Source organism: Labrus bergylta, chromosome 1 (genome assembly GCF_963930695.1).
Source record: "Labrus bergylta chromosome 1, fLabBer1.1, whole genome shotgun sequence".
Taxonomy (NCBI): Eukaryota; Metazoa; Chordata; class Actinopteri; order Labriformes; family Labridae; genus Labrus; species Labrus bergylta.
The window spans coordinates 27,202,733-27,224,289 of NC_089195.1; the positions used below are offsets into that span (position 1 = coordinate 27,202,733).

A 21,557-nucleotide genomic window follows, 5' to 3' on the forward strand; every position below is an offset into this window, starting at 1 on the left:
TTATTTTCAATAAGCACACACTCAGTTTTGTTTGTGTTCAACTATGTCCTTCAGTGTGTGTAGCATGGAATCCTTTGGCAAAAACAATTTAATATGTAAATTAAAATATTTGTGAAATTATTTGCCCACCCGCAACCACTCATATGCCATCTGTCAAGAATTATCTAGTGCAGCATATTACCATCTGATTGTTATATGTTTGCAGTTTTAAAAAAAAGCAATATAAATCCTCCCACTTTGTATCTTTTGCCAACATGGGAAATCATGTGATTTCCTGAAAGTCAGAAGACCTGCTCTACGCAAACAAACATCTCTAAACTAACAATCATAGATTAGCCATTGTTGGTTTCATTTCAGGGGAGCAGACAGATTTTAGGACTGAAGACGAGCTGAATGTGGTAGAAACATTAAATCAAATCAAACCAACAAAACAGGTTACTGATTCTGGATTCGACTGGAAATCGAAGAAATGTAAGCTATTCAATATTATAAAACGTTTTGTGGATCAAACACTGAATTGAAGCTTTATTATTTTGCATTATATTTATGTTTAGGTGCTTTTGCTTTGTGAACAACAATACTAACCTCCTGAAGTTTTTATAAAAGCAACTTTTGACAAGGTGAAAGATTTGACTAGATCATCACATTTAAATGAAGTGTTCTGGGGCACATGATTGTTTTACAGATTGCCTCTCATATTGATCTTTCTTCTGGCTTATTGAAGCCATATTTATTTCGAAATCCTTTCTTGCAGAACTACAAAGTCAACATGTAAATTTCTAACTTGTGCTCTGTGCTCTGCTTTAGATGCGACTACCGGCCATGCTTTGCCTCTTCCTGTTGCTGATTTTTGAGGTAAATTTAACTGAGATAAAGAATGAATTTGTTGCAACTCAGGGACATTTTCTACCTGAATATTACATCACCATTAGCTGGTCTATGAAAATGGCTTAAACTTGATCTTTCTTGACTGTTAAAATGAGCAGATTTCCCTTCCTTTTTAACATTTTTTATAAATTATGTTTTAGCTTTCTTCATGCACAAAACTCCAGGTGACACCTGGTTCAGCTCTGGAGCTGCCCTGTTTCTCACATCCAACTGGTTTCACCGGAGAGCCTGTCACCTGGACATTCAATGGTCATATTTCTCTACCACTGGTATTTTTTTTACTGTTCTCCATAAAGAAACATGTATACATCTTTAGTTTGATCTTTCTCTGAATGCAGGTGAAATCATAAGTCACCCGACGTCTCAGTCCCCTGGCTGGACTAGAGTTAAAAAGGATGGCTCGATTCTCTCTATATCCCCTGTAACTGCTGCCCACAGTGGCATATACAAGTGTTCAGTAAAGGAGAGCAACATGGAGATAAGTTTGACGTACAACATTGCAGTTGTCGGTAAGAAACAGTAATACGTTTCTCTTTTATGATGAGTACATGTAGTGTTTGTGTTGTTTACAAGCATAGACAAGCATTTTCAATCTGGATTCATTTAAAATGTGTGTTTATGGAAGATCCAAAACACTTGAATCAAAAGTGTGTTTGTGTCTCTTTGCACAGTTGCAAATGTCTATACCATTAGGATAATGGGAGGCCAGAGTGGTCACCTCCCGTGCCATTTTCCGACTTCAAGCCAGGTCACGGCTAATGCACTGTGGTTCAAAAAGACGGGAGAGGGCCAGAGGACACAGCTGGATCTTGAGGACAATTCAACAGACGATGAGAAGAGAATAGAACAGCTCTATCCACTTGATCATGATCAGACCATCATACTCAGGAACACTATCATGGGGGACACTGGTACTTACTATTGTGTGTCTGCTGAGGGGGAGACGCTGAGCACTGTACACACTTACATTGATGGTAGGTTTGTAAACCTTTTTCAACTGCTGTCTGTTTAAACGATGACCATTGATTAATTCAATTAAATGACAGACCGATGAGCTTCAAACGAGTAATAAAGAACACATTTCCAAACTATGTTGAAATATTGATATAAAAATGTAGGCACAGCATTTATGTACATTTCTAACATACCATTCAACTTTCTTTTAGTTGCTCCTACCGATGCTCCTTACTCGTGTGCGGATTTCAACTCACCATGGGAGCCTTGCCTGGATGTAAACAGTCGCACAGGGGAGCCCATGTTGCAGGAATCCATGGCAGAGTTTTCCTTCACGCTGTACTCTTACCTCAGACATTCACAACCATCAAGCAACTTGCTCTTCTCTCCGATTAGTATTGCTGGGGCACTGTCCCATCTGTTGCTAGGTATGAAAATGGAAGTTCCTAATTTTTTACATACATTTTATGATTGATTATTAGTTCATGACAACAAATACTTTTTGGCAACATCCATACAAATGCATAGAAACCAACAGTACAACATCATCTGCATAGAGCACAGATGCAGTTCTGAGGTGCCTATAAAACAGACGTTCTCCCTTTGCTTTGTGATGCTGTCAATGAAAAAAAACAAGCTGAATCTGTGAAAAGGGATAACCAAAAGAGGCCAACACCTACAGGGAATGGGTTTAACTGTGTGATGAGGATATGGACTAACTCTTAATTTACAAGACAGGGTGGCTTGTAGCACTTGCCTTAGTACCCCATACGCCCTTACACCAAAATCTACACCAAACTGTACTACTTAAGGGACACTGTCTTCTGCCACCAAAAGACCAGAAAACGCATGCTGATTGGATGAGCAACATCCCATGAAGCCCCAGTAACTGTGCAATAGAGCTGGTCCACTGTAGATTGTTGCAATTGATGTTTGTTTTTTTTGCCTACGGTCATCTGGAACCAGGTGCCATTATTGAACCACCATGTTTGTGCGTTTGTTTTGGCAGTCCATGATTACCGTAAAAGTCCAATAACTAAACACCACGTGGGTGCACATCAGGCAGTATGCTTCTTCATGTCAGCCGCTTCAAACGTTATCTATTGTTGCCCAATTCTGAATTATCATTTAGTAATTTTCATGGGATTTGTTGATAAGAAAACTAACAAATAATGAAAATTTCTTATAAATAATAACAAGCAATAAGTATTGCTCTGTTGACTGTGAACGTATAGACAAACTTTTAAATTACAAATTAGTTACATAATAAAGTTCTCCTCTTTATATACTAAATCTTGGACATTCTCTGCAGCTGTCAGTATCACTTTTTATACATTATGCCCTTTTCCTCTCCTGTTATTTTCAGGTGCCAGGAGTGACACCCGCAAAGCCATTGAGAGGGCTCTCTTTGTGCCCCATGACTTCCACTGTGTTCACTTCCAGATGAGAAAGCTGAGAGAGAAGTTGGTTGACTCCTTAAAAATGGCATCTCAGATCTACTACAACTCAGGTATTTCTCACAAATATTTTTTCTGTAGAAAGAAATGCAGTGAAAGAGATAGATGTAGAGCTTCTCAGCCATGCTAAAAGAATCCATCTCTGCAGCTCATGATGGTTTCTCTGTTCTCTTTCTCAGAGATGAATCTGAGTGAGTCCTTCGCTAACCAGTCCATTGAGTTTTATGAGGCGGAGCCAACAAGACTGCTAGAAAACAGCCAGGAAAACTCACAGATGATCAACAGCTGGGTGGCAAATAAGACCAACAATAAAATCACACATCTGGTAGACTCTGTGCCTCCCAATACACAGCTGATGCTGCTCAATGCCGTCTCCTTTAGTGGTCAGTAAAGTGTATGCGCACAAGTGTGTATGCGCACAAGTGTGTATGTGCAAAGGAAATTGTTAGAATCTGAATGAGGTGTGTGTGTGTGTGTATCTGCCTCAGGTCAATGGAAAGTCAAGTTTGAGTCGGAACCCAAGAAAGGACTTTTCACTAAACTGGATGGTGATCTGGTCAAGGTGCCTCTCCTCTACCACCAGAAGTACATGTTGGCTGTGTCATACAACCTTGAGCTTGGTGCACAGGTAAATACAAAACAGACCCATATATTTGCATAATACACAGCCAAGTGGGAGATGTTGTAAGGCAAAGACACTTGTGAGGAGAAATAATATTACGTTTTTTTGTTATAATCCATAGTGCCTAATTGCATTTTTAAAAAGCCTTTTTTATTACAAAGACTTCAAATGCTATTCAGGGGCACAAGATAACCTTGCTCTACCAGGGGACAGTGTGTACTCCAACCTAATTGGTTCATTAATGTCTACAGGATGAGTTTATTAGCGCACACAACAGTCCAGCCTTTCACTCTTCTGCATGATAAAAAAAAGGATATATAGTTTCTTTAATGACGACGATGAGTGTCTTTTGCCGAACCAAATCTGCTTTGAGAGCTAAACCCTACAGTCAAACCGGAAATAATGTGTACCAACATACATTTTGCTATATGCATTGCTATTAATGATTTACCTTAATGCAGATGATCGTTAGTATTTCCATTCTTGATAACTTCTCATTAACACACTCCATATTTCATGCTTTGGGAGTAGAGACTGGGCATTTGTGTTAGCTCTGTGTATACACCTCTTTTTCTTTTGGACCAAAATATAAAGGGAACTTATAACATCAAGTGCCCTCACAAAACCAAAAACAGGGGAATGAATTGTTAGTGGTGTGCAACAATTTTCAATACCGGATGTAGTAACACTGGCTGCAATGTATGTTTTCTTTGTATGGCCAGTCTGGGACTGGGATTCCAGTGATAGTTGTGTGAAGATTAATTTGCAAAAAATGACCTGTACATACAGAAACTACGACTATTAAAGTCAGCATACTTTTAAATGTGTCATAATATGAACAACGCAATCTTACCAACTCGATTTTTTGGAGTCATTTAGGAAGTCTCAACTTGGTCACTTTTTGTGACTAGGCTCATCACATTAACATTGTTTTTACATAAGCCTCTTCCTTCAAAGTGAAACTTTATTTAATTTTTTTTAAATGTTGCCAACAGGTGGCGAGGTTTGCGCTCACTGGTGAAAACAGTCTTTATATCCTGCTGCCTCGCACCAACACAGTGGAGAGCCTGCAGCAGTTGGAGGAGAGGATGACGGACACAGCTGTGCGTCAAATGATGGAACAATTGAACACAGCATCTCCTCAACATGTCGAGGTCACTCTGCCCCAGATCAAGATTGATGTCCAGCCAGACCTGATTATACTGATCAAAAAATTAGGTTTGTTAATCTTCATGTTCTTTTGAGTCAGTCCGACTCAGACTTTAATACATAATTACCACAAAAACACATCACATGCTTTTAGACTGTTTGTAACTTTAAAGCAAAGCAAGACACCAAAATGTACCATGAGTATACCCATCTACTCTTTGATCTCTCTGCTAGTGATCCACATTAACTTTTCTTCCTGCTCTCCTCCACCACCACCCCCTCTCTCCCCTCAAACAGGCCTGTCCACACTGTTTGAGGATGCCAATCTCTGCGGACTGAACCCCGAAGAAAGGTTGGTCCTTGACGATGCCAGACACAGGGCCTTCCTCGCTCTGACCGAACATGGGGTAGAGGCCGGAGCTGTCACTAGCATCTCCTTCTCTCGCTCCTTCCCTTCCTTCTCGGCCTTGCGGCCTTTCATCATGCTGCTGTGGAGCGACCAGGCCAATGTGCCACTCTTCATTGGGAGAGTGACTGACCCATAGTAGACGTAGAGGAGAGAAAACAAGTATAGGAGGCAAATGAGCAAGGAAAGAAAGCGAGATAGCACATTTAGTTAGCCTCTCAAAAACAAATATACAGGACTGGATGTGGATTAGCTCCAGGATGATGATGATGATGATGATGAATAAACACATATTAAACCAACACATATTCTGCCTGTCATTTCTTTTTAGGGATAAAGCAAAATGTGTATCGGAATGCAAAGAAAGACAGAAAACCTCTGAAACAACTTCAATTTATTTTTTTGAAGTAGTTACACAAACCCACCACAGGATGGCAGCCACACTGTGTGATTGACATTGACAGTGAATACACAGGAACTGCAGTCGTGAACTCCAATCTCATTTGCCCCTGCCTTCTTGCGTTATTACCACTCATATCAATTTAAGGAAGACGAGTGTCAAAATTTGTGACAGTAAAGGTTTTGCTTGTTGTAATTGATAGCATGCTTGGTTAAGCCAGGCAACTAAGCAAAAAAGTACCCTGAATCTTTGTATTCACATACAAATATACACTGAGGCTGAATGGATGGCATTGACTGTAAACACATCCACGTTCAGAACAATCAGCTAAGATCACGCTCTATTTTACAAGCTCATAGTGATTGCTAAACATGCAGCTGTATTGCAGACAAAATGATTACATTAGCAAAGCAGGGTCATTAGACAATAGTCAGAAAATGTGGTGACTGTAAACAGAACCAACAGATCCAGAGACGGGAATGAGCAACCATCAAGCCAGGAATGTGAACTCTATTAGATCACTGTCACCCAGCACAGCCCTAATCAAAGTACAGAGTATTCCCAGAAACGCATCTTTCCTGCTGGGATAACACAATAAAGTTTTTGTTGTGGTTTGATTATCTGGCTGCTGACGTGCTCGTTGTTCTTTTTTTTTTTTTTTTTTTTTGAATGTGCATAGAAAAGTACAGAATTGACCCAGCATCCTTGCCCAACTCCCCTAATAGATCTAACTGAAAATGTGTTTAAGGTTGACGTCATAACGCATTGTTTAGTCCCAACTCTGGTATAACCCAAGCCCATATTATTCCAAACCCAATTCACCACTGAAGGATGCATTTTTTTTTTTTTTGCAGTCAACAGTGAGACACAAGGTTGTTGAAGGACACCAAGAATATGAGCAGTCGTATCGATTCAACAGTTAGAAACCTCCCGGAGGCCACTGACCGACTGTGGGTGTGCTCTCGTGTACCAGAAATGAGAAATGAACCGAGGGAGTACATTTGATATCATGGCACTCCATGTACTCCATCAACATGGAGAGGAATGCATCATGACACATGACACATGTAGATTAAGTTTACAAACTAATGGGAGTTTTCCAGTTTCCTAGATCCTGGCTTGTGATTATTCACTGTCCCCCTGCTGCCAAATGTGTTCACATGCAGGGTGGAATCACTCCTTATCTCCTGAGGTTGGAGTCAAGTGGGGGCGGGGCGGGGGGTCAAAGATGAATTCACCATATTCACACAGCAGCCATTTTTCTATGATGTCACAATCAGGATGGTAAGTTTATTTCTATTCAAATGCCTTGCTGCTGTCTCAGTTTTTAAGTTTTTAAACAAATCGGGTAATTGACAGATTACTATAATTTAGATCAGCCATATTTCAACTCAAAACAACATATCTGATAATATTTAGCTATGCTCAGACCACAGCTAACGTTAGCATTTATCCCATATCAGGCTAATACTACCATTATCTAAGATATAGATGAAGGTCAATATTACTCTTTTTCTATTACTCGTCCCAGAGTTGTCATTAGGGGAATTTAAAAAGAAGTGCGGCCCAATCGCTCTTTTTTATTATCAATTGTCCTTTCTGTTTGTTATCATTTATTAAAGCAAGAATGTGCAACATTTTAGACATAAATATAGCAGAAATCCAGTATATTGTCTCTCAGTCATGACTGTGTACAATAAAAAAGAAGCGCGAGTCCCACCGGCTGTGTTGTTGTTGGAGGAGTGTTTACATGGACGGGATGGTCCACTCCTCTCTGTGCATATAAAAGCTGTTTTAGTCAAGGGCCAGAGAAGAGAATTATACCATAGCCTTCTCACTGCTTATTTGGATGTCATGTAAGTGTGTTTAGATCAAAGTCATTCCATGTAAATTCACATGCAACGTGAAGCTACTAGCTAACTAAAATGTGCTGACATTAGCCCGCTAACACAGCATTTCAAGCCAAGGACAATTTTGTCTGCTGATTGCACTTAATTATGGTGCGTTCCATTTTACTACTTAGTGTGAACGTGAGGGGAGGAGGGTTGGAGATGTGTCGCTGGAGGACAAAGGAGGCTTCAGAATAGCGGTCTCCAAACAGCAGTTAGTTTTGGTTTCATGCTAGTGCTCAAGGTCGACATCTACTGGTCGCAAAAAGTCGCACATTCTTCCTGCAAATGATCAAACCAACTTAATAAAACGTCAAAAATATTATTACAGCATTTGAGCGTTTCACCCTGAATATGTAGTCAGATAAACATGGCTGCTGTGTGAATATGATCAATTGAGTCTATGTTTCTACCAACTGCACACATCTTATGCTACGCCACAGACATAAACTCGGTTACTGGTCATACAGTGGTCTCATTTCCTTTTCAGAAGTTATACTACATGGCTCTATAGACCTGATATTTAATAGGTTTAGTGTAATTGGATGAATGGAAAGGTGATCACAGCAATGGCTCCCACCCACACACAATGTAGATTCTATCCACATTTTCTTCCTTTCTTTGGATTCTCGCAAGAAAAGTGTTGAGCAAGTAAATGTGAGCACTAATGAAGAATAACATGCCAAGGTTTTTGAAATCATATAGCAGGATCGATCAAATGCCTGCATTTTCACACACACAAAAAAAAAAAACTGCTCAGGTATTGCTCTACAGGGAGAAAATGTTGCATCATTGATAAATCTATAGGAGCAGAATTGGATCCACAGAAGAAAAACCTGCGTATAAAGTAAAGGTACAAGCGGGACCACCAAAAGTAATATCCGTTCTGCCTGCTGCCGACTAAACTTTTTCATCAGGAGAGTCAAAAAAGAGCGGTCAGAGGTTATTAAGCGAGATGTATTCAATTCTTGAAGTTTCTGGCATTGGGGGGAGAGAGATGACAAAGGTCTGGGACACACAATTGAGAGCTTCTCAGAGTCCTGTAGCCGGGGACACTCACACCCACTGAGGTTTGTGGTGGTTTTCTGCGGTGGAGGTGGCAGGACGATTTCTCTCCCGTATGGATCCTTCTTCTCCTTTCTTATCATTTCTTTACACCTCTGTGCTTCTACAGTTGGATGGACACATTTTGAATGGGGCGCATCGGTGTGAATGCAGACTCACACTAAGCACTACACAGACAGAAAATGTAGGCACTCATATTCTCATAGCCCTCATGCACACACAAACACACACTAACATGTCAATGTCTGGTATGAAGGTGTATAGAAAGCCACCGTCACTGAAAGACAATGAAAAGACATAAGAACAAGACCACTGAAACGGTAAAGGTACAAATCCACCAAATGGATCATTTTTGTGCTTTATAAGACTGTGTGTTGTTTTGCATCAGATCAACAACCACTAAGTTAGAGACTTCTTACAACAGAATCACCCTTGTTCCTGTAACTATACACCACAGTATGAGTCACTTGTACGTATGCACACATACCTTTGGCCCCTTTCACTGAATGAATTTGAGTACATTAATCTCAAATGTCTTCATCAGATGTTCATTTAAATGACAGAATATGAGCCACTTCCACAATACAGTGAGGTCTAGAGCGAAATTTTGTGAGTACTTGTTTTTGTTACGTCAACACTTTAATGAGGACATTGCCACAATTTGGTTCACCTTAGAAAAAAATACATTTAAAAAAAAATGTATTTGGATAACACATTATTACCATCACTAATATTAGTATGAATATCATATACTAATACTTGGTGCTGTAATTGTTTGCGTTATATGACAGATCTTTATTTTAACATCATTATTATTGCATTTAATTCTCATTTGCTCTGGCTTTACTTAGTCTCTGTTGTCAACCATCTTTCAGTGAGACTAATGTGTGTGTGTGTGTGTGTGTGTTCGTGTGTGTGTGTATATATGTGTTTCTATGCATGAATGTCTGGTGTAATCTAGTCCGGTTTGTCACTGCTCGGGGCTCCTTGCTGTGTGAGCGTATGCCAGTGCTCCACTTTCTTCCCTTTGTTTTTGAGACATTCGAACCAGTGTTTGAGTCTCTGTCCGCTCGCATTGATGCCCAGCTCCACTCCGCCTGCAGACAGAGAGGGAGAGGCAGAAAGAGAGGACAATGAGGAGGTGATAGGGAGAAGTAAAGGAGACAGGGATCTGGGAGAAGGTGGAGCAATAGTGAAGGAAGTACTCTGATCCTTAACTTGCTAATCCTACTATATCAAAAATCCCTCGATTACAGGGAAACATTAAAGAAAAGTGGCCTCTGTGACTGATAGATTTGAATATTTTAAAGGGATACTTGTACCTTTTTGGTCCTAAAAAGGAATGATTTAATCTCTGGTCACTTGGGGCATCAAAAAAAGCGCCATTAAACTGGTTCGCAGCTTGTTTACATATCCAGCTTTTAAAGAGCAACACTGTTTCTCAAAGAAGCCAAGTAGCTGTACACCTGATGAATGCAAGTCCATTAGTCACTCTCTTTTAGCTCTCTTCTTGATTGCTACAAACTCTCTTGGGAAATATCCGGCTCTTTAGCAGCTGAATGCTTCAATAATTTTCTCAGCTGTCGTCAGTTGTTGTGTCTGTCTGCTGTTTGGTGCTGAACAGGTAGTGTACATGAGTTGTTTGTGGAAAAAAGTGTCCTCTTTTAATTCCATTTTTACAATCTTATGAATGAAATGTTATCCTGAAATTAAACCAGCTACTATCGCTGTCAAGACATAAGTATTGAAATACTAAATTTCCATCAGATATGTAGTCTATCTGATGTCCAAAAGGCCATATGATGTAAATGATTTTGTAAATTGGGTCTAAATTGTACTTGATTCAATATAATCAGTAACTTTCCTCTTATAGTGGTGTAATAAATGAAAATAGGTAGACAGGCTGGCACACACATTGTTTGCTTAAATCTACTATTCAATAAAAATGTAATTGAGCTTAACCGATAACGTACGTCACCATTCATGCCATTAAAGATGATTATTTTTTGACTGGCAGATAGACAGGGAGCAGAGAAGGAAGCCAGCAGACATTTGAGACAAATTCCTCCAGGCAGAGAGAAAGAGAAATAGACAGGCAGCGGGGGAATTACAAGAAAGAGAGATTAAGATAAGGGAAGATTTATTGAAAGGGCATGGAGGGAATAAATATGCAGAGAAGCAGGAAATGACTCAGGTGAAAGTGAGCTGAGGTGATGGAGGCTTCGGTGGAGAAGGCAGGCTGTAAGATAGAGAGATGCAGGCAGTTGTCATACCGAGGTTATTACAGAGCCATTCCCTCGGCTGTGATTGCACAGTCAATGGAGTGTAAAGTTTTAAACACGGTATTTTGGCAATGCTGCCTTATAACAGCGCCTCGCAAAATGACAGCCGCGAGGAAAACAAGGCACGATTGTTGATCTGCGTCTCATCAGAGCTCGGCACTGAACACTGCCTGAGATGCCGCTGCAGGGAGGGGAGGAGCTGCCAGTGAGCGTTTCCTATCTTGTGTCCTTCTTCCCCTTTCTTTTCACACACAGACCAACACGGACTGAAGTGCAGGTCAAAACCTGTTGGCAGAGTTTCGATAGGCTAATCACACACAGCACATTGTCACCTCCATCACGCCCCCATGAAAAACCTCATCACCTTTGAACAGAGATCGATGGCGTGTGCCTGCGAGTTGTAGGTGACAGACAAACAGCCAGACATCCTGACATGTTACGAGGGAAAGAGGAAGGTAAGGAACCAGAGAAAGGTAGGGAAACAACACAGGTAAGGAAAAAAACCTTACAAGCATCCTGGCGAGAAGGCAACCCACTGTTCTTAAGGGTGGCCCTGCTGATTTTTACTCCTTACAAAATAGTCCTCTGATGCTCATCTGTCTTATTCATCCCAAGCAGCAGTACCATGGACAGTATGTAACACTAAGCATTCCATTATGCTCAACAATTAACCAAAAAGTATACGTTACTTCAACAAAACAAGGCAACTCATACTTTTTCCATCAGGCCATCAAAAGCTAAGACTTCAGGCTGCTCTGGTTACAGTTGTCAACATTTATACTTTTGCAGCGAGCTAACTAGCTAGTCGAGCTACATGTGAGAGTCTTCGTACAGACACAGCGAAGTGCTCAGTTTGTCGACGGTGTTTTAAAATCTGTTGCTCAGGACTATTTCAAAGCAGTGCTCACAGGGGTTTAAATCACTGCTGGGGGATATCACTGATTCCCTTCAGCAGGCTGCCTGACATCTGGCCAATCAGAATTAAGAGAGCTTTTTAGCTCATTTAAAGAGACATGATTTGAAATGGCTTGTTTTAGTTACAGACTTAAATGATTGGGTGCATAGAGGGCCAGTATGGCATTTAAAAAAACAAATTGTTTTCATCTGAAGGAAACATCTGAATAAAGGTAACACAAGGCTCAGGGTTTGCTGTGAATTTGAAAACTCTGTTGGTGGCCAAATATGACCAAATAAAGATAAATACATTTAATCACTGAGATCTATTTTGACACTGAATTAATTTTTTACAATCAAAAGCCAGTCAGTCAAATATTGGCTCATATCTTAGTTTGTCAATATTGGTACTGATTCATGTCTGGGATAAACAGGCACCTCCTACTTGATTTGTTAATAAAAAAGTTTTTTCATAACATTTCTAAACTTTTCCTTGTAAAGAAATGCAGACATTGTCGAATGTCTAAAGCAAGATCTTTAAACCTGTTGTGTACATTTAGTTCTAGATGAAGATAACATTTCCCATCACTCATAACGTATTGATCTTTGCAACAAGTCATCCACTTGATTTACTGCCTGTCATCTCTCGCTCTACTTTGGCCTTCACATTTTTCCCCTCATGGTCCAGCTTTCTCCCCCGCGTATCTGCAATATCTCACCTTTTACCGTGTGACATCCTCTCTATCTCCTGCTAAGCCTATTAGCCCGTTTGTTATTGCGCTCACTCTTACTATAGTGCAGCGGGATTCTGTTCGCTCTGCCTCTTTCTCAACTCGCTTTCTCTACTCTTCTTGGTCTCTGAGTCATTTTTCTTCCACCACCAATTAGCATAATTGGCAGGCCAACATAGCTTAACCTGTAATGATAATGGTCTGTAGAATGGCTGTTATCTGGGGCTGTACGACAGACTGATGGCCTTTTCTCCCAGCAGGCCTAATAACTCACTGGGCTTATCTAAACACTGGGTGCCTCCCACCCACTGCCTCACACATGTGCACACACACATTAGAGTAAAACACTTTGATCTGAAGGCCTTCAAGCTCACAGGGTGGTAATCCATTCTCACCGTTCCTCCCCATACTTCCCCATCACTCCCTAAGCTCCCACGTGCACTTTGCCGTGATGTACGCACCACGCCATGCAAAAGCTGTTTAGCAGTCTGACGAAGCAGCAGCCATCTGATGTGCCAAGTCTGCAAAGGATGGGGATCCAGAGTGAGAGTCCTCCTTTTTATTTCTTAAGCCCCTCCATTTCCTTTCCACTCAAACTCTCCTTCTCTCGTTCAATCGTTCTCCTCTATCCTCGTAATTACCCCTCATCTCCCCTAGTTTTTTTTTCTTCTGTACTCCTCTTTCCGCCCACGCTTGGCCTGATTTTTATTCTTCCTGCAATTGCGTCACTTTCATTCAAACACTTGTGTTCCCGTCATCGACTTTGCTGCTGCTGCTGCTGCTTTCTTCTCTACTCCTCCCCTCCATACCTAGGTTTTCTTTTCGTAGCCTACCTATGAAGTCGTTGCTCATTCCCAGGTCGTAGTCCCACACAGAGATCTCCAGGGTTTTCTTTGCCAGCTGGTCCAAGGTTACTTCATATGAAAACTCCTGTGCAGGTGCAGCACACAGGAGCACATTTAATTCAATGACTCATTGACACCAGAATTGAAAGCAATTTAAATCGAAATGAAATGATTTCTTGCAAGCTGATTGATGCTTGAAACATACTGAAGAACATTTCCAAATTGGAGTATTTAAAGGAGAAATGCTTAATGCGCATCTGAACAACCAGGGTTATTTCTACAGTAGGAAACCAGTCATACCTCGTTGAATTCAGGGTTGAGAGTCTTTTTCTTCACTGTAGTCTTGTTCTTGGACTTTTTCCCCATATCTGGCTGCAGGATTCTGGGAAAGAGGAGGAAAAAAAAAGTAAGTGAAAGCTAATGAGGACATCAATTCTTTAGACCTTGTACTCTCCACAGTGAAACCTCAGGGGATGACTTCAGCCTTGTCTCAAATCACACATTCATTCACTTCTTCCTACTCCATACATACGGAGCGGTCTGTAGTGGACCATATAGTGAGCTCAATGGCACAATAAGAAATAAACACTGTCAGACATTACTCACTGTCTGGCTGGATGTTGACAACGACATCACGGCTGTCGCACAATTACATGTTCAGCTACGCCAGGATTAATAATAGATAGGGGTAGCTATTTCTGTGATAACTAATAAGAATTAGTTCAAAGAACAAATAAAACATCATATTTTAATTACAATAATGATGCATCATTTTGTGCCACACCTTTATTTGTGCATACAGACTATGGCCTCATACGTGTCATCATCAGAAGGAAAAATCTAATTTCCATTTTGGTATAAAATGCCACCAAATATGATTTTTTTTTTCCGTTTCTTTGCGCTCCTCTCTTCCGTCTCATGAGAACAGTCAAAGGTCACTTTCCGCCTGTCAAAGCTTTGCACTGCAACGCATGATGGTATACATTGATTGGTTAGTGACGATTGGTTGTCCTCTACTTTTCACAAAATAATGTGGAATACCATGAGTCCACTAGATATGGTATAATAATGCTCACTCAAATTCATATAGCGAGACAAAATGCCAAATTGCTGCACTATAAAGTCAGTAGAGGGTGATTTCAGACACAATGATAGAGAAAACATGCTCAACTCCCTTTAAACATAAAACAATGCTGAATCCCGAAAAATGTTCAAACAAGAAAAACAATTAGGACAGCACTCCAAAATTCTATTTTAATTACCACACGAACGTCTCCAGCAGGCGCTCTTCTTCAGCGTGTAACAGGCAAGAAGAAGAACGCCTGCTCGACGTTGCTAGTGTGGCAATTAAATTTCCATTTTTTTGTGTTGTCCTAATTGTTTCTCTGATTTCAGACAGAGCCGTAACTCCAGGTAAAATGATTGTGTGTTATTTTGCCACCACTTTCAACCTGAAGCTGGTGAGCCAAGCATAAAAACTGTGAACCAGGTGAAACAGCTTGTCTTAAACAGGATATACTGTACATGCTACTGTGTTAGTTATAGGTTCCTATTAAGTAACTTTAAAACTGCCACAAGCTAGCTTTTCCCCCTTTTTCCACTTATTTTGGTTATCTTAACTAATGGACTGTAGACTATAACCTGCAGATTAGAGCGTTGTATCAACTATAATTTGAAGGCGTGTTTCTCCCAAATCTCAAACTGTAATATGTGGATAAAAGACGGTCGAACAAAGAAGATGGTCAAATGCATTTCACCTTTCAAACAAAGCCAGAACAAATTATTTCTGAGATCAAATATTGACTCCATTACTTTTCTATCCATGCCCTGATGTGACAGAAAACTTTGTTGAATGGCGGAAACAAAGGAAGACAAGGAAGTTTGCTAAATTCTTTCGGAGATAATTGTGACCCAGAAGTCTTTTGTACAAAAGCAGGGACAGTGAGAGAGCGCGAGTAGAAACAGAATGGGAAAGAGAGCGAGCGTAGCAAGATCATAATCACGCCGACGTTGGAGGACTGTACGCTCCGGCGAAGAGGCGACAGAAGGAGTGCCAGAGGGCAATGGGAGTCATCATCAGCATAAATTCCAAGTCAAGATGTTCAGGCGGTGAGATATCTCACTCTTTCAGCCTCCTCCCCGCTGGTGACGAATCCTGGCCTGACAGCTGATGCATGAGATGGGCTTGAGGTTGTCAGTGCCGAGCCCGGAATCAGAGCGAGTTAAGGATGGAGTGATGGAGGAGGGAAAGGTGGAGGAGGAATTGATAGAAAGCAAGTTGGTGGCACATGAACTTTAGCCACTGTTGGCATTCGTGTAAAAAAACAGTTTTGAGAGACAGTTTAGTCCTTCGACTTGAAATAACTAAAAATTAATGACACACATGGTAACTTCATTGTATTATGAAAATCTCTGAAATGAAAAAGCTCTTCAAGAAGGCTCCACTTTATTTCAAGAGTTCACAATCTACAGCGGTTGTGCAGCCTGAAGCACTCAACTGAATGCGAACCTACTCCTAGTCTCCAATCTAAAAAACAAAAAATATTTATAGTTTTTAAGAGAGACTACGGTCCAGTTTTACAGACATCTAAAAACTAAGGGATGTCTTTTCCTTCAGTTTCCAAACCCATATCTATTGTTACATAAAAAAGGGTAAATTAATTTAAAAAATTGTGATGGAAAACGGTATCTGGCCTCCTCTAGGCTTTCTGAGGATGGGACGCATTACATTTGAGGAAATAAATTCAAAATTCAGAGCTGTTAAAATTTGCTATTACCAAAAAGCGACATCCACATGGCATACAGGGGTGACATGCTTGGAAGCTGGAGTAGTAGTTAACTACTATAGATGCTGAGCTAACTGTTAGCTTAGTCGCAGCAGCTCCTGAAGTGTCTTTCTGCTATCTGTCATTGGGTGAGCGTACACCCTAGACTGCTTGGCCAGTACAGAGCCAAACAACCAGTCACACTCACACCTATACCTATGGTCAATTAACCCGAGGAACATGTCTATGACTGTTGGAAGAAGCCGGAGTATCAGGAGCGAATCCACACATGTATAGGAAGAACATGCAAACTGCACAGGGAGATTCAAACCAAGAACCTTCTTGTTGTGAGGAAACAGCACTGACCACTGCACCACCCCCTTTAAACCACACCATTTAAAACAAAAGAAAAAAAGAAACTTATACCGAAGAAATAAATAAAGCTAACAAACTTGCTAACTGTCAGTTTGCAAAAAAAAAGCTTAAAAAAAAGCTAGCTTAGCTCAGCAAAAACAAAATAATGAGTTTGGTTTATTCTTAATCACATTTGTGCTGATGATCCTGTCTCTAATGGAATGGTTTGAAGTTTTAATTTGCAAAACTTTACACAGTGTGAGTGTTTACTCAGAGAGCACAGCGTGGTTTTTACAGTTAGCTAAAATGTAAAGTCAAAGATATGAAACAAAAACACAAATTCACCTGAAGTGTCACAAATTGACACAGTGATGCATCTGTAGGAGTTTTTATGTTTCAAATTGTGTGGGAAAAAAAATACTACAAACATGGTTAATGTGCTAGCTAGCTTATACAATTGGTATCTGTACAGTTGATTTTTGATCCAAGTAAACAAATGGTTCAACAGTTACATTTGTGGATGAAACAGTTGTCTCTGCACTCCTCCTTTTTCTGAATTAAACTTTGTAAACTCAAGTATTCATTTATTAATACTCAAGTTAAAAAACCTTGTTTCATACCTATCCGCACCCGATTTGGTTTTTCTAGTTTAAGCCGATCATGTGATGATATGTCACCAAACCACAGGCTTTTCACAGGCTCCATACGTGTTGGTTTTAGTTTAAAGGGTCATTTTACTCACAAAAAAAATCCAGCCCCTTTTGGAGATTATAAAGGTATTTCTGATTCTGAAGACGATCAGTATTTCTCTTACATTCTGCACATACAAAGGTCTGACTACCTTCATGAAAGAAGAAGAAGAAAGAAATGGATTGAAAGAGACAGCCAAACAAAGCTTCTATTTGACCAGCGCTGTGTGAGAGGCTGAGGTGAAAGCCAAGGGGGGGGGGAGATCTCTGTGTGAGCTTTGTAAAATCACATTTTACATACCGCTCGGAGGAAGTTAAGACAGGGGGGATTCCAATTTCCAGAGTGACAAAAACACCATTTGACAGCAACATTCATAATAATGATAACATAACTGAAAGTATTCTGTACAGCTGAAACCAAACTATGCTGGAATTACCCGTGGAAAATTCAATGTGAAGAATTATTCATACCATGGGAGGCTGGTCCAGAGAGATAGGAAGGATTATCCCTTCTGTTTTTGTTAGCTGTTTTGGCAAAAAAGTAGGTTGTTCACTGCTAAATACAAAGAACTAACTGATTTCTGGGCTGAACACTTTAACTACTTCCACGATGTATCACAAACCTCCACTGACTGATAAGACTGACAGGGACTGGCAGCTGTTCTTCTTTATTATGACGGTGATGCAGCATTACTTTTAACAGCTTTTAACATGAGTCTCAGCAAAACTTCACACTTACTTGATTTAAAAAGGCAGGGCATACTGCAGGCTAGGTGTTATATATGTGTGTGTTAAAGACTTTTTTGTCACTCCATGTAACTATAACTGTGATATATTGAGCTTGAAAGAGCTGTTAGTCACCGTTATCATTCATACATCACAAAAAGTGGCTGCACAGATGTAATCATAGTGTGACTTCAGAGCAAAACTCCAAATCATGACTGCCACATTCACATGGCCACCAGGGTCCATCTGACATAGTATTTGTCCTCTGCTTATTCACAGTACGCTCCACAAACACGCAAGTCGAGCACGAACATGATGAGAAAGAGGCTGAATGCCTGTTTGTGCTGTATGTTCATTAATCTTTGGTGCTATTCTCCTTCAGCAGGCAATCACACTACAAATTATTTATTTTTCTGTTTCTCTTTTGGTCTTCCAAGTTGTGCAAATACGAATTACAGAGAAAAGTCCAAATTCTGTATCCTTTGTGAAACACTTTAAAGTCCTGATTCGGTTTTGGCTGCCCCTGTGGACAAAGCGGTATCTCTTGTGTCTTTGTTGATCCTGTTCTGTAGGCCTATGTGTGTGCATTATTATTTCTTTAGATTCATTTTTGGGCTTTTTATGCCTTTATTTTAGAAATAGGATAGTGGATAGAGTCGGAAATCAGGGAAATAAGTCATTTAAGGATACTTTTCCGAAAGAACAGGACAGCTGTCATTAAAAGTAACCCATGAACACTGAGATTCCTTCAAGTGTTTGTGTTGGCGGGCAGACGATATTAGGCAAAGCAAATCTGAAGGTTTCACAGTCTCAGTTTGAAAAAGGCATGAAGTATTTTCAAATTTAAGTCTTTTCTAGAATCAAAGTTGTCATGGTGGGCAATAGTGTGCAATATTCCTGTGAGGCAATGTATCTTTATTAAATGCACTTGCTTTTGTTTCTACTTTTACATCTATCTATTTATATCTATATCTTATGCATGCATTTATGCATTGTTGTAAATGTGGGTGTATTGTGAATCTTTTTTTGGTTTCAGTTTAGACAAAGCAAAAGTTACTCTACAAAATCCAATGAAAGTAAAGGGCATGGTGTCGTTTTATGTTCCTCTCTTCCTCTTTTTCCTAATCGCAAAAAAAAAAAAAAAAAACCTTTCTGAATTTCATCCTGCTGACTTGTTTGATTAATTTGGCTTCTATATGCTGTTGTATCTGAGGCCTGGGTTAAACACAAGCTGATATATGCCAGACTATACATCATGTTAGCCGAGTATTCATTTACATTATTGCTTCTCTTCTCTGCCTTTGCCCTTTATGTCATTGGGCCCTCATGACTCAGTCACATGGCAGCTTTAAACACACTCTAACTGCCGGGGTCATGAGAAATTGGTGCCTCAAACCATCCTGACAGCAAGTTTAGGTTACAGAGGGAAAGACAGATGCACGAGGATGAGAGAAAGAAAGAACAGAAATACACAAGTGATGCGGGGTAAATGAGGGAAAGGATGGCGGTGTTAAAAACAAGTTGCAAAGTTGTCACAGAGAGATGCAAGAAACAAAAATTGTGTCAGAAAAAAAAAATCTACGACAATGTGAGAGGAGCTAAATGTATGTCTGCTGCAGAGAGGATTCATGATTTACACCTCACACACACATTCAGGGGCAAAGAGAGGGAGAAAGACAGAACAAAACTGTGAAGCATAGCGTGTGTGCTAAGTCAGCAGGAAATACTTGACATGTTTCGCACTTTTTTTCTGCCTTCACATGTCTTTTCTCTCAATAATTTATTCTCACAATCTTCCAGGTAATGTGCAGAGAGACAGGGAGAGGAGTGTGGGTCCTTCTGGAGGATGTAAACTCATTTAGTCTGTAAATGCTAATTTGTCCTTTCAATTGGAAGACAAATTAGTTCTGTGATAATTCTGACCTTGTCTCACTTGAACGGCTTCAGAAAGCGGATTGAGAGTCACAGAGAGTGAAGGAAGCGATTGGAAAAGCCCTCTAGCACAATGCACGGACACACACACATACATTCATACACACATATACACACAGAGTATGGATGAAGAAAGACTGGCATCAAGATCAGCTTTAGTTAAAGCATCCTTGAGAGGATTGCCGGTGTTACAGCTGCAGGACATCACCGCTCTGACAGTGAAGTAAGTCAGAAAGCTAGCTAAGCAAATTAATTCCTAACTCCTATGTTGTAGACTCTAGGGATGCAATTCACCTATGTCAGCAAAACACTGCACCCAATCCTCTTTTCCCTCAAACGTTTTTTTTTTTTTTTTTTTTTCCAAGTTAAGAGTCAATTTCAGAAAAACCTCACTGTTTTAATTACGTTGGAAATCACTAAAGGGGGAGTTTAACAAAAAGTGTTTACTCTGCAGACCGACCACTACACTGAAGTGAAGCAGGTTAAAGAGAACAAAGGGAAAACTCTGGCAGAAAGACAAAGGATAATTTCTAACAACGCAACCGCCAGAATAAAGAATCAGCTCAGACGCTGGCTTAAACAAATCATGTCAACTAGTTTTCCCCGAGAAAAAAAAAAAGGACTTGAAGCCGAGAACAAAAAGAGCAAGACACAATAAAAAAAGAAGAAGATTAAAACCCAACAAAGTCAGTGAGGAGAAAACTATAAAGGAAAAAAAGGAGGACGCTTACTCGGGGTGGATGTGTTATTTTCTGGTGTACTCAAAAACACTGTGCAGCGAAATAGACCAATAAAGCACAATGTGACACTTTAAAAGTAGCGGAACAAATCAATACCTAGCAGGGAAAAAAGAAAGATATTCTCCTCTGTGTCTGAGAAGAAAAGCTTATTTTTTTTTACATAACGAGAACATCCACTGGGCTTTGGTTTTCTGTGAGAAAGAGAAAAAAACTGATGCATCTCAATGAAAAAACATGTGAGAAGAATCTTTTTCAGTACAGGACTTGATATGTCGCCCCTTGATAAGGAGCTGCTAGATAAACGTTTTGGTCCATGCTCCCCAGAAGAACACATATAGGGATTTAACACTTTCGCTCAGACTTCACCCGGAGTTTCTCCTGCCAGACCCCTTGTATTTCTTTCCACAGCAAGTCCGAGTGAGCTGGTGTGAGGACACAGCAGGATATTCTCCGGAGAATTCACATCAAGCGGATGGGGAGGGGGGAGTGATGTTTCTATACTGTGACTGCTGCACGGTGTATTGAATGTATGTACTCGACCGCTACGATATAAGGGCATGTAATTACACTGCTTCAGTACGTTGTTCTGCGCTCTTTTGTTATTATTGTGTTTCTCTTTAACTACACGTAGCATTGATATAAAGGCAAATATTGCCATTACAGCATCCTATAGCGGACTCTGTACTTCAGTGTCTTTATTTTACATCACGTCTTACCTCAGGAGACCCCCCCCCCCCCCCTGTCTGACAGGGATAGTCTCCCTCTGTGA

At 40.3% G+C, this 21,557-nt stretch overlaps 2 protein-coding genes across 3 annotated transcripts in view; one reads left to right on the forward strand and one right to left on the reverse strand.

The window, feature by feature from the left end:
* Positions 1-310: 310 nt before the first annotated feature.
* Positions 311-5,778, forward strand: serping1 (serpin peptidase inhibitor, clade G (C1 inhibitor), member 1). Its single transcript, XM_020654067.3, has 11 exons — positions 311-471; positions 808-855; positions 1,029-1,137; positions 1,227-1,397; positions 1,560-1,862; positions 2,055-2,270; positions 3,209-3,352; positions 3,479-3,682; positions 3,788-3,927; positions 4,917-5,139; positions 5,368-5,778. Exons 2-11 carry the CDS (start codon positions 808-810, stop codon positions 5,613-5,615), a joined length of 1,806 nt encoding a protein of 601 aa, XP_020509723.2. The 5' UTR covers positions 311-471; the 3' UTR covers positions 5,616-5,778.
* Positions 5,779-5,855: 77 nt separating this feature from the next.
* The window catches only part of doc2g (double C2-like domains, gamma), an 80,472-nt gene continuing 64,770 nt past the window's right edge, over positions 5,856-21,557 (reverse strand). For both annotated transcript variants that reach the window (XM_065958052.1, XM_065958049.1), the window contains exons 9-11: positions 13,883-13,964; positions 13,571-13,667; positions 5,856-9,927 (exon numbers count right to left, since the gene is read on the reverse strand). In XM_065958052.1, the coding sequence (XP_065814124.1) occupies positions 9,788-9,927; positions 13,571-13,667; positions 13,883-13,964 (319 nt within the window). In that variant the 3' untranslated portion in view covers positions 5,856-9,787. The remainder of the gene's footprint in view (positions 9,928-13,570; positions 13,668-13,882; positions 13,965-21,557) is intronic.